This window comes from Callithrix jacchus, chromosome 4, assembly GCF_049354715.1.
Source record: "Callithrix jacchus isolate 240 chromosome 4, calJac240_pri, whole genome shotgun sequence".
In the NCBI taxonomy this organism is placed as follows: domain Eukaryota; kingdom Metazoa; phylum Chordata; class Mammalia; order Primates; family Cebidae; genus Callithrix; species Callithrix jacchus.
Window position 1 is genome coordinate 62,459,238 of NC_133505.1, and position 14,040 is coordinate 62,473,277.

The 14,040-nt window shown below is 34.1% G+C and overlaps 1 protein-coding gene across 50 annotated transcripts in view; it reads left to right on the plus strand.

Annotated features, from left to right (window-relative positions):
- Positions 1-14,040, plus strand: part of MLIP (muscular LMNA interacting protein) — a 283,089-nt gene that overhangs the window by 207,511 nt on the left and 61,538 nt on the right. For all 50 annotated transcript variants that reach the window (XR_013534304.1, XR_013534303.1, XM_078369389.1 and 47 more), the window contains one exon: positions 2,289-2,333. Coding sequence is in view for 48 of the 50 variants with exons in the window: in XM_078369389.1 (XP_078225515.1) it covers positions 2,289-2,333 (45 nt within the window). In the remaining 2 variants the exon portion in view is untranslated. The remainder of the gene's footprint in view (positions 1-2,288; positions 2,334-14,040) is intronic.

Sequence of the window (14,040 nt, forward strand, 5' to 3'; positions counted from 1 at the left end):
ATAAGACAAGATTTGAAAAATAAGTAGACCTAGAAGTGAAGAGTCAATTATTAAGGTATTTACTTCAATTACCATGTTAAACATACTAATATGCATTTAAAGAAAAATAAGCTAATTGACAGGCTTAGAGCAAAAACCATCCAGAATACGTTATAAAGAGGTAAAAATATAAAGACGAGTTTGAGATAAATGGGAGAGGATTTGAGAGGGTCCAAAATACAGTCATGCTTCACTTAACTATGGGGAGACAGTCTGAGAAACACATCACTAGGTGATTCATCATTATGTAAGCATTAAAGTGTATATACATGAACCTAGATGGTATAGCCCACTACATTGCTGCTCGGCTACAAGCCTATGTAACATGTTACTGTATTGAATACTGTAGGCAATTGTAACACAATGATATTTAGGTGTCTGAACATAGAAAAGGCACAGTAAAAGTACATTGTAAATGATAAAAAGTGGTATATCTGTATCGCACACTTCCCAAGAATGGAGCTTGAAGGACTGGAGATTTCTCTGGGTGAATCATTGAGTGAGTGATGAGTGAATGTGAAGAACTAAGGATATTATTGTACACTACTGCAGACTTTTGGCTACATTAAGTTTGTATTTTTTTTCTTTCTTCAACAATAAATTAACCTTAGTGTATGGTAGCTTTTTTTATTTTGTACGTTTTTTAATTTTGAAAATTTTTTGACTCTTCTAGGAAGATGTAGCTTGAAACACAAATGCATTATACAACTGTACAAAAATATTTTTTACACCATTATCCTATAAGTTTTTTCTATTTCAGGTTTTTATTTTTTATTTATTATTTATTATAAATAAAAACTCGTTAAGCTTTTTTTTTTTTTATTAAACACTAAGACACAAACACATTAGTTTAGGCCTACATATAGTCAAGATCATTAAGACATTAGTGGATGACAGGAATGTTTTAGCTCCGTTATAATCTTATGGGAACCCTGTCATATATTTGGTTCATCATCAACTGAAACATCATTGTGTGGCACATTAATATATATTTAAAAGAAGCTCAATAATAAGAGATTAGATATATTGGGAGATTGGGAGAAAAGCAGCATTTGAAGAGATAATCATGTAGGATTTTTCAGAACAGATGCATACTCAGAATAAAGGAACATACCAAGTCCTGCCCCCCTCGCCAAAAAAAAAAAAAAAAAAAAAAAACAATAAAAAGAAATCTACCCTGAGGCACATCATAGTGAAATTATAGAATGTCATGGAGATAAACTTTCAATGTTAACCAAATTTGAAGACAGATGATCCTCCAAGTTATGACATTTAGGCCACCACCAACAAAAGCCAGAGTCTGTGGGATAGCATCTGCAAAAGACAGAAATGCTATTACCCTGGAATTCTGTGTCTAGTTGAAGTCTTACTGAAGAATGAGAACACGATAAAAACACTCAGACAACATCCAAGACAGTAAGGTCTGAAAAACTACCAAAACCTTTACTTTAGTATGAAGGAAACTAGGGAGCAGGCAGAAATGGCAAGTTACTAATCAACATGAAGCTTCAGTTAAACAAGATGAATAAGTTCTAGAGATCTGCCATACAACATTGCACCTATAGCCAACAATGCCGTGTTGTGCACTGACAAATGTATTCAAAGTATAGATTTCATGTTAAATGTTGTTATGACAATGAGATAAAATTTTAATAAATGAGAGAAACTAAATCCAGATGAAAGGGTTGAAATACAGGAGCCAATGACAAAGAAACAATATTAATCTGCTCTTTAATTTAAACAATTCTAAAAACCAAGTCAGTTTTATTCTCAGATCATAAAAGCTTTGAGATACGTTTATTTTTATAAAACAATACTGTAAGGAAATATCTGTCATTTCAGTTTGCTTTAAATAAATAGAAATAGCAACAATGCTGGCATGTTTGATTAAAATGGGAAGTATACACGGAATGAAATGTTATGTAATGTTGCATAATTTTTGATGTCATGTTATAATGCTTATCTTAAGAAAATGAGAAGGAAAAGCAGCATGTAAAACATCATATTTACTATTATGTGGGCCAAATAAAAATACATAGGAAAAATGTTGCATGACAATTGACCAAAAATATTAAAAATTATGTCTTTGGTGGCATACTGATACTTTTCCTTTTTGTTTATACTTTTCAGAAGCCTATCATGGACATATACTTCTTTAATAATAAACTTCGAAATACTTAAACAAATAAATATTTTATTTTAATAAATTATGAGTTTCATTAAATAAACACCATGTTTATGCTTTGCAGGCAAATCTCTCCTCACCATCTTCTACAGTATCTGAGAGTCAACTGGTATGTATCTTCTAAGTCACAGATCTACTGCTCTAAATTCTGATCTCTCAAGAGAGCATTATTTGAGTAAAAGTGAAAAAAAAATACATTGACTACATATATTTTTATTCACTTACTTGTCTAATAAAATTTTATTGATACTTTTCTAAAGCTCCATGGTGATTGTTTTGCAGGTGACAAACATACATAAAACCATATATAGACCCTACTTGCCAGTAACTTACATCCAAGTAGCGGCATTAGAAGAGATGGAGTGAGGTCAGATGAAAGATACCATTGGAATTTAGAGAAGAGTTCACTCTTTAAAGGAAGAGACCCAAAAAGAGTTTAAGGAGAAGGTCATGATTGAGTAGGATAGTTTTTGGATTTGAGGAAATAAGAAATAGATATTTCACCCAGGATAATCAACACACAAATGGTGTAGATTAGTGCTGAGCAATAGAAATACAACATGAATGATAAATGCAAGCCACATATGTAATTTTAAAATTTCTAGTAGCCGCATTAAAATAGTAAAATAGAACAGGTAATGTTAATTTCCACAAAATACTTTATTTAATGCTATATAAATATTATCATTGCAATGGATAAGCAGTATAAAAACTGAGATGGTTTTACATTCCTTTTTGGGGGAAAAGTCTTTGAACTACTGCATATTCCATATTTGTAGCAAATCTCATTTCTGCTTAATCACAAGGGCTCAACAGTGGGATTGGTGACTACATTTGGCAGCACAGACCCAGACTCTAGAATGATTTTATAAAATGTGATTTAGTGAAACTACTCATCATGAATGTAATATAAAAATTTGTCTATAAAATTTGATTAAATAGGAAAATTATTTTCTCTTATAGCATTTTGTATTTCTTATTCTCACAGTGGTTAGCAAATTGAAGTCCTGAAATAAGTTTCCCAGATGACACTGGTCAAAGATTTTCTTAATATCTTTCAATGTTTATTGTTAAAATTGTAAATTCCTGAATGATAGATATCTTCAATAAAATTAATGGAAATTTCTAGTAGAATGGGTTTGAAACATTAACTCATTTTTTTCTTTTAAAGAAATTGTTTTGGTATCCTATAGCCACAGCCAACAAATCTTCTTGAAATTATCATCCCAATAAAAATAATTATATTATTTGTAATACTGAGAAATCATAAAAAGCATTGTTTGACTTTGAAAATAGCTTGATTCAATCGATCCACTTGTCTATACTGGTGTTTATATATATATACTTTGTATATTTGGGGTACGTTTGTGTGTGTGTGTGTGTGATTTTAATGTCAATTGGTTTCGAACAGTGGGGGTCAATATAGTATACCTGAAAGAATGCTGGGATGAGTATCAGAAGGCCTACTTTATACTTCTTGCTCTGACATTAACTAATGGGCGGACAGTGGGTAAGTCACAAATCTTGGAGTCTGGATCTCAATTTCCTAATTGAACAATGAGAGCATTCTATTGTGTACTTTCCAAGCTCTTCCAGGGCTGTGAATCGATGGTTACTAACACAGTGAAGATGAAGAAGTTGCCATGGAAACAAGCACTGCAGTAGCATAATGAAGTTGAATGACTTTCCACTTTAGATATGGAAATATTACTATAATTATTTTAATATTTAAAATGATATATTTATTTAGAGTAATATATGCAAATCAAGAATGTTTTAAACATTCTCATATGTAGTTTCACTCAGCAGTTTATAAAATAGAGATTTTAGATGTCGGTAGACTATATATATGTGTAGGTATGTATTTTATATATACATGTAAATTCTTGATTTCATATTTTAAGAAATTATTTCAAAGAGGCAAATATATGTATAGATACATTAAAAATAATTTTATAAAATGAGATATAGTAAAACAACTCATCGTGAATGTAATAAAAAACACTTATCTTTTGCCCAATAAAACAATCCTGTGTTTGTGTTCTCTAGGGGAAAAAACTACAAAGCATTGCTTTGAAAAACTTTTATAATAATTTATTTGCATTTACTTAAGACCTTTTCTTTAAGGAGTTCAAGACATTTCTTAACCAAGTTTTAAATTAAGTTTTAATCTCAAAATGCCCTTGAGATATAGGTAGGTTTGTGAAAGGATTATTATTAAACAAGCATATCACATAAAATAATGAACATCTCTTGTACTGATATAATTATTTCAATCACTTTGGTTTTTATTTCATGATGTTAACCCTGTGTTTATATTAATACTACTTAAGAGTGAAATAAATCAACGGAAAATGATTGTATGGAAGACATGTTATAGGGCATGTACTTCACTAATGATTTAGAATATTTTTACTCTGAAGTAACATTTATAAAGTTATAATTTTTTCATTTTTATGAATGAATTTTCAATATTTGCCATCATGAGCTCTTTAAGTTCTGAATATGAGTAAATAAGAATGCCTTTGATAAACAAAACTATGAGATCTATATAATTACATTTTTATACATGTATGTGTTTATAATATACATATACATATAGATGACAGGTAATTCTGATTGTATGTGTATATACACCTTTGTTTATATGAGTATATATGTATGTAGGCATAACACATAAAAACACAGATACTGGAAATATATGATTTTTATAGTTAAATTATATAAAAAATATGTTTTGTGTAAAATAGTAAATATATAAAATTATTTCTCCTATTTTAGGAGGCAAATGTAATAAATGTGTTGAATAGAAAATATTTGACAAATTGCTATGGTACTACAAGCTTAATACAAATCTCAAATTGTTTTTGAGATTTGACTTTTTTAAAGATATATCATTTTTTCATGCTTTTAAGTTTTTAACGTGGCTTATCTGTTTGCTTGCTTTTGTTGCAAGTGTGCCAATTCAGAATTGAAAGGGAAAAAGAAATGGAACCATGACCCTTACTCTTAAAATGTTTCCATTCTTTACTTTGGAAGCCAAATGATTTAGAGTTGGGTGTGGGAGACTGTTTTAGAGGCCCATGTGAAGCTAGTTCACCAATCTTAGTTGCTTTTCTTCTATTAAATAGCATTGCAGTAGAACAGAACTGGAAATGAACTTAGAGATGAAAATATTGGAAACTCCCACCTATTCACTGGAGATTGGAATAACTACCCTGTAAACCTGAAGGGATTATTGTAAGGCTCACATGTCATAAAATATGGAGTGGTCAGTATATGCCTATAGACAGGAAGATGTTGTTTTTGCACATAAAAATCTGTGAATGATGAAGAGAATGTGAGCAGCCATTTTTACAAAGAAACAGAAGCTTATGGAGTTAAATAGATTATTTAGGATCACCAGCATTAGTGTTCATCCTTGCTTTGTGTAGGCTTCGGAAGGAATCATTATTATTGATTTTAGATAATTCAAGGAAAATAAGAAAAGATTAATTAAGGAGTTTGGAAATGGGGGCCTCTATGGAAGCATTATGTTCACTGGGTACCTCCTTTGTCTGGCTCTGCCTGGTATTTGTGCACTGCCTGGAAAATGTGAGTACTTACTGAAGAGGAGACTGGGTAGGGTCAGTTAGAGTACTGAAGTTTCGCAGCTGTGAATAGTGCTTCCTGTAGTATATTAAAAGGAGCAAGAGGAAAGAAAGGAAAGATCTAGGATCTAGGTTAAACCTTCACAAAACTTTCCTAGCTGTTGAGCTGAATTATCACAAAGATCTTAACAAAGATGAGCGGGTTCTTTTTCTCTACATAAGGTAACACACAAGTTAGGCTCCACAAGTTGGGTAAATCCTGGTTTTCTTTGGCAGTAGGGTAGCCTAGTTTAGATGACATTTACCTTTTGCTTTTGAAATTTCATGCCCTTACAAAATGTTCACTGTTGTCCAGGATGGAATACTTAATCTAGAGAGCACAAAACAATAGATTAAAAAAAAAAGTCACATGGCTATATACAGGTAAAAGCAAGATGCTATTTACTGGAACACTATAAAGAAGAGTCCTTCAACTTGCAAATACTTTGTTCCTAGTTCTGAGTGCCAGCTGATGCGTCCAGTTTTAGTGGTGCATGACTCATCTTTCTGAAGGCCTTAAGGTCTCTGTCATTTAGAAAATGCAGCCCTGAAAGCTTTTGTGTAGAACCAATGTCTCCTTCAAGCTCAAGGGCAATTTCTCTTTGACCACTTTTTCCTTGACATAACATATTTAAGTGGCACAGCATTTATCAGGTACGCCTCCTCAGGTTTGAGTCATGCTACTGTCTTTTATTTAACCATTGAAATATTTCAATCTAGCCAATCTGTATTGTGTATATTCCATGAAATGCTTCTTGAGCCATGAGATATGGCCTTTAATTATGAGGTCTTATGTATGTTTATTTTTATACAAGTATTATAATCATTATAAAACATTTTTTTGGAAAAACACATTAAGTAGGTACTTTCGTGAATAGCCTAGATCATTTAGAATCAACGTGTCATATTTATAAGTACAAAGCATATGTTCTATTTTTCCTTTCAAATTTATTTTATGCTGCTTTTTATTTACCAAGTTTTATCATGCATGTTATCACATTAGGTTCTCACAATCACCTTTGAGCTAGTATGGCAGGAATTGTTATTTCCATAATTCTGATGAAAAACGGAAGTTTAAATATCTAGAATGCTGTGTCAGTAGTCCCTTGGTAATAAGTGGTATAAAAATCTCTCTTGTTTTTTCCAATCTTGACAGCTTTACCCTCTGCCATAGTGTTTTGAGATTGAAGATATTTGTTTGAGGGGAAAACGTAGTTTAAGTGTTTGCTTCAACTATATTATAATGTTTGTTTTAAAAAAGAATTAGGGCCTATAAGCATGTATTATCTGAATGAGTAAATCAGGTAAATAATTTAGAGAATATTGCTTTTGTCCACAGTCTTTCTGGGTAGAATGCTGTCGAGTTTGCAAACAACCATGGCACTGTCACAAACACTTTGAGCCCATCAAATTAATAGAATTTCCAGCCAGAATCACAGAATTTGCTGTATGTTGTTTTGTTTCTTTCTTGCAGTTTTGTTACATATCGTATCTCTCCAGAAAGATAAAAATAAATTCTTGAGAACTGGCCCTATCCTTTATTTCTTTTTTTCTTTATCACTCCATCCTAGAGCATATTACTGTAGTCAGAGGCAATTTGAAAACATCAGTCTATTATTATTAGTTGAAGTTACTAGAATAAGAAAGATTTACTGTGAAAAGCCATTATTTAAAAATATTGGTAATAGATTACCTAAGTCAGTGCTAGTAGTTAATATTCAACCTTGGTCTCCAGCCCAGAGGCTGTACCAACTTGCTGTCATAGAATTATGATTATAAGTTCCAAAGGATGGAAATGGTATCTATTTATATAGTGCCCCAAGTGACACTGTTCAAGTTTAAGTGTCTACTTGATAGATTATAAACACAAATCAATAGCAGGCTTAGACTAGTGTCTTATAGCCCATTAAAACCTGCTGCTGGGCCTCGGGGAACCCATATACTCACTTCCTTGGATTTTTTATGCCCCCAAGACTTATGTTAGTGTCAGATGTATTATCCTCTGCTCCTCCCCATTCTCCACTCTTGAATTCTTTAAAAAAGATAATATCATTGTCTTTTGGTATTAAGAGTTTTACTGCATATCACCATGAACATGGGAGAAAAGTTTCTTTTAAATAAATAAGATTAAAATCTTGTAAAGATTTTAATATTTCCTTGACTTTCTGGAGATGATAACTCTAGCTTTCTACTCTTTCTTCTGAGGGCAGAGCTCATCAACCCACTTTCCTTCTCATCCTCTATTGGAAAAGACTATATGGCTCTTCTATCCCTCAAAGTTCCCTCTTTGTGAATTATTTTATAATAAAAAAGTTAGCCAATTCAGGAAAAATAATGGAAGACCTCAAGGAGTCAATCAGCACCTCTTTTTTTTAAATTTTATTTTAAGTTCTGGGGTACATGCACAGGATGTATAGATTTGTTACATAGGTAAAAATGTGCCTTGGTGATTTGCTGCACCCATCAAACCATCATTTACTTATTCAACCCAGTATGCGTTACCGTTTTTTCCCGATACTTTCCCTCCCTGCCCGCAACAGGCCCCAGTGTGTGTTTTTCCCTAGCATTTGTCCAGGTGTTCTCTCTGTTCAGCCCCCACTTATAGTGAGAACATACGGTGTTTGGTTTTCTGTCCCTGCATTAGTTTGCTGAGGATAATGGCTTCTGTCTCCATTTATGTCCCAGCAAATGACATAATCTCGTTCCTTTTTATGGCCTCATAGTATTCCATGGTGTATACATACCACATTTTCTTTATCCAGTGTATCATTGGTGGGCATTTGGGTTGATCCCCTGTTTTTGCTATTGAATCAGCACCTCTTATAGACTCCATATTGAATTACAGTCAGCACACTGAGCTTCTGCCTGTCAATTAACTTATTCATTCTGCAAATATTTATTGAGCACCAACCAGGTACAGACACCATTGTAGATGTTGGAGATACAACAGTGAATAAACTAAAGATATCTGGTCTCACAGAACTTACATTCTAGTGGAGAAAGAAAGACAGTAAACACAAATAGATGTCAGGTAGTGACAACTGCTGTGGAGAAAATAAAGCAGGTCAGAGAGGTGCAGATTGCTATTTTCTATGGCTCATTAGAAAGATCTGTCTGATAAGGTGATGTTTAAATGGACATTTGAAAAACTGAAAAGGAAAAAGGGAGTTCCAGACAAAGGAAGAGCAAATACAAACTTCTGGAGGAGGCAGTATCATAGTGTGTAAGTTAGAGTAGAAAGAGTGAAGGGATAGAAGGGATAGCACTGGGAAATAAGAATGGAAAAGAGAGGCTGGTTAGGGATAGGAAAGATCAGGTCAGACAGCACCCTTATAGGTGTTGCTTTGTAGGCACTACAGGGGTTTTGTATATCACTCTCAGTAAGAAGGTGAGGCACTAGAGGGCTTTTAGAGTTAATTTGACTTGACTTGATGTAGAATTGATGGACATCATTTAGGAGATGAGTAACATGACTCAACTTGTACTATGGTTATCTTGTGGCTTTCTCAACTGGGTTGTGAGCCCTCTGAAAACAGGGGGTATATCTTATTTATCTCTGTAGACACTATAGTTCCTGACACAGACTAGATCTCAGTTGCCAAAATGTCTCCAGTGAACATGTGGTAGAGGTGTGCTTCAGAGTTGCAAAACAATTATTTTGTCTTTTAGGCACTTCAAAAATGTCTATACCCAGTATAAATCAATTCTTAGTAATCCATGGATTGATATTTTCTGTTGGGATAATCTTCTCATTTTTCTTCTTCTGCCCTTTGTACTGGCTATGAGAGTCATTACCTTTTTTATTTTTCCACATAGGCTGGAAACAAAATTACAAAACTGCTTTTTCTGGCATCATTAGAGTGCCATTTGTGTCTATCAGTCATGAGTCTGACTATTCTATAGATTCTATTGCAGATAAAAATGAAAGAAGGGCCTCTTGAGGCTAGTTTAAGTTGTAATATTGCTGAACAATGACAATCTTACAATAGTTAACTTTTATAGATTCTCCTAACTTGATGAATCTAATTTCCTCTGTGTTTGTTTGGACACAGATGTAACAAAATAGATTGTCCAGAATTAGAGAAGTTGTTCAAGAGAACCTTACTTGAAGTCCAAAACTATCAGCAAAGATGACTACAGGCAAAGATGTAATGTAGATTAGAAATTAATAAAGCATAGTCTGTTTTAAAGCCTTTCCTTCAGTCTGGAGACAGAAGACAAGGTCAAATGGATGTCTCTGGATCAATAGACCAAGAAAGATCTATCTCTACATGAGCAGCACATTTTAATGAATTGCTTCAAGTCTAGTGTCTTTCCACATTTAATGTGTACATGAATCTCTTAGGGATTTGTAAAAATGCAGCTTCTGATTCAGTAGATTTAGGTCTGGCTCTGAGCCTTGGCACTCATAACATGTTCTCAGATGATGCTGATAATGGTCTAGAAGTTTTCATTCTAAGAGTCAAAATGCTAGTGGACAATGTCTTAATTGGATAGAACATTAGTTAACTTTGTGTTGCAAATATAGATTACATGCCCATTTGACGTTGTTAAACAATGTATGAGGAAGAATCGAGGGGAAGTTAACTAATATTCCAAGAGAGATCTATGTGTGATGAAACAGTGTCAGTTGCTTCACATATGCTGTTTTATAGGCTTTCGAAGTGGCACTTTGAGACCCTTGTTTAGATGATGGATTTGAATAAGCAGAAACAAGCATTTTGCTACAACTCTACAAGGTATAATTCCTGAGGGGTCAAAAAGGTGAATAATAAAATGTGTCATTACCCCTTATTAAAGGACATAGTCATGTATTAGAATTACTACCCTTCAACAGAAGGTCTACACAGGTCGAATGGCTTTTCCAATGTAATACAGTTTGTTAACAACATTGCAAAAACTAACATCTATGTCCATGTTGTTCTCCTTCTACAATATTATGCTACTTCATGAGAGTAACATTTTAACCAAGTTTAACAAGAGACATCAGAGGAAATTTTGACATGTTGGCCATGAAAATTATGGATCATTTTAGGAGGTGGTGGTGGAGGGATGTGTGTGTGTGTGTGTATGCGTGCGTGCACACATGTGCATGCGTAAACAGTGGATGTGTGAATGTGTATCATCACCAGGAACTGAAAACATTAGGTCCTAAATGTTCTGAAAATATTTAGGATGGCTAATGAAAAGAAAGTAAAATGGCATAGAATGAGTTAACAATGGACAAAATCAAGGATGAGAGAGTTGACAGTGAAAATAAAACAGAGGAACAATATATTTTAAAAGAATACAAAATATAAAAATTACAGGTGTTTTGTTAATTAGACAGGATAAATTACAGAAAGATGGATGTTTAACAATGATTTCAAGCTTCTGTCTATTCTATGACATCTCTTTTCCTCTTTGGAATAGGCATAGAAATAATTAAAATCACAGGCTTTATGATCAGACAAAACATGGATTTAAACATTAACATCACATATTAACTGCATGACTTTGGCATGTGACTCATTACCTTTAAACCTCCCACAGAATTGATAAGAAATTGATGAGATGATCTATCTAAAATATTGAGTTTAGTTTTTGATTCTATATTGATAGAATATAAAACCTGTGTCTATGAGACAATGGTAGTGTCCTTAGCTGCAAAAGGTCTTCAAGGGTTTTGAAGCTGGTTTTGAAGCACATGAAAAGGCATGAGCAAGGTGTAGAGGCTACCACACAGATGATTGATTAGTGTACGAAGGTTTGTGGAGAGTGCATGAGGATCAGAATTGGGACCCTAGGGTTAGATTTCCAACTGGACCAATACTGACAGATGGTTGAGTTTGAAAGGTATGGTTAAAGATCAGAGGATGAGAAGTATGAACAATGTCAAAGGCAAGCTATGTGTAGTCGTCTTTTGCCTAGAGTTGGCTTCCATATCTATGAAGTATTGACTACTGCATAATAATAAATTAAGGTTGTAGAAGCAAAAACCAGGAATAAAGAAAAAGGGAATATATATAATGTAAAAATCAGGGAAACCCTAAGAAGACCAAGTGAGTAAACAGAATGAGGAAGACTCAGAGACTTCACATAGACCAAACCTGGAAACACAGAGTCCAGGAAAAACATGTGAAAAATCAAATACAGTGGAGGAAATGGAGCAAAAAATAATTGTCTAATTGTAAGAGACAACTATCAAATCCAGGAAACTCATAAGAACTAAAGATCATAAAAACTGGTAGAGAAACAAATATGAAGCACCAGTAACAGACTCTGATACTTAATATATCTGACATCCAACCAACCAGAAGAGTCTCTCTTCAGGTGTCATCCTGGAAGGGACTGATCCCAAGACAGATGACCTAAGTGGAAGGCTCTAGGCCAGGATAAGCAGAAACATCTGCCTGCTTGCAATAAAGGGACCCAGGCAGTCATATTTCTCTGGCAGAGATTATCCTACTATCCAAAGTGTTCCTGGATTTCTTCTTCCTGCTTTCATCTTTCTACATAGTGATACCAAACTTAGCCCCTAAGGTACCATGTTGGTTTTAGAGCCTTTTAGCATCTGAGTCCTGGAGTTCCATTTATTTTCTGCCTCACAAGGGAATAGAAGAGAAGGAGAAGGTGCAGGAATAGGAGAAAGAGAAGAAATGAAGCAGGAAGTCAAATGAAAAAGAGAAGTGTGGACAACTTAGGATCATGGCCCAGATGTCAGGCATCTCTGTAATTACAGGTGACTATAAAAATCAGGAACTGCCTGGACTTTGTTCTTATGTGGCACTTAATGGAGGAATATTGCTCTCATGTGTTTACTCTTATGTGTATTCTCCATCTCTCATGTGTATACTCTATGGCATGATTTCATGCACAATTGGATGTTACTCGTTCATTTTTCCCCTTGAGAAAAATCAGAGTTTCTTAAGTGGGAGATATTTCTTAGTCTGGGGAAGTCAGAGACTTGTCTCAAACTGTATTTCCCTAGTTGTCATATACATGAACGATAACTGGAAAAATATCTGTTGAAGAAAGTATTGCAGAGCGACATTTATTCAAGACTCAAAATATATCAAGTGCTTTGTAGAGCAGAGAGATAGATGTAGTCCCTTAAGGCTTAACGTGTGAGTATCAGCATGGATTGAAAAGAGCTAATTTACAATTTTCCGAAAGGAAATGGGGTTGAGAAGACTGATTGCAGCAAAATGGTTAAACAGAAAGAACATCACAGCTTTTTATTAAATTACTGTTTGTGATGTTTTTACAAACATCAATTTTTTGTGTGATACTTTACAGGGTAACAGGATTTTGGTGTTTGGGAAACATCATTTTGAAATTACCCCAAGCTAGAGTTCTCCCCCCATCTCTCTCTCTTTGTCAAATTGACATTGGATACAAGCTTAAGAATCTTGAGTGATGTTTTAGCTAAAACTCTTCCATTGCAAGTTACAAAAGTAATGTTGGGTTAAAAAAAAAGTTGGGGGGAGAATCTAGTGTAAAAGAAAAAAAAGTCTTAAAGAACCTCAGGACAGGAAATCCATGTAAACTCCAGAATGTCTGGGGACTCAATTCTGGAAAGCCCTCAGGTGTCTCTCTCCTCCATGCACTTTGTCTTCTTGCTCTCACAATATCTGCTTTTTAGGTCATGTTAAGGCTTCCCTGTAGCTTCTACATGACATTGCTTAATTTCAGTCCCCCACAGTTTCTGCAGAGCAGTTTAAATCCCTATTTCAGGTTATTGGAAGAGACAATCTAATTGCCACCCACCCTCCACTCTTTTAGGTCAGAAAGCCACCCCACTTCATAATATGAATATGGCATCTGGGGGTCCAGCTTTGGAGATTTTGGGACATGTAGGGTAGGCTCTTTCTAGAAAAAGAAAGTTGTCATGGGCTTGGTGGATATACCAAAGTCATCTATGCTATTGCACCCAGAATGCTGCCTGACACAGAGAAGACTCTCAACAAATATATAGCAAATGAAGCATTTGTTGACAATATGCCCCTGCAAGGGTAGAACGTGTTTGCATTTCGAATGTTACAATGGTGGACTGATGGCTGTTATAGTTAAGTTTTAAATAAACACATTAGCTAAAATGATTTGACTTCAGGCTGTTTTTATGCATTTATGAGGTCATTTTAGAATTTAAAAAAGTATAATTTTTTGTGAGAACAGCATTGAATGGCTTAACAAGACACATATTTA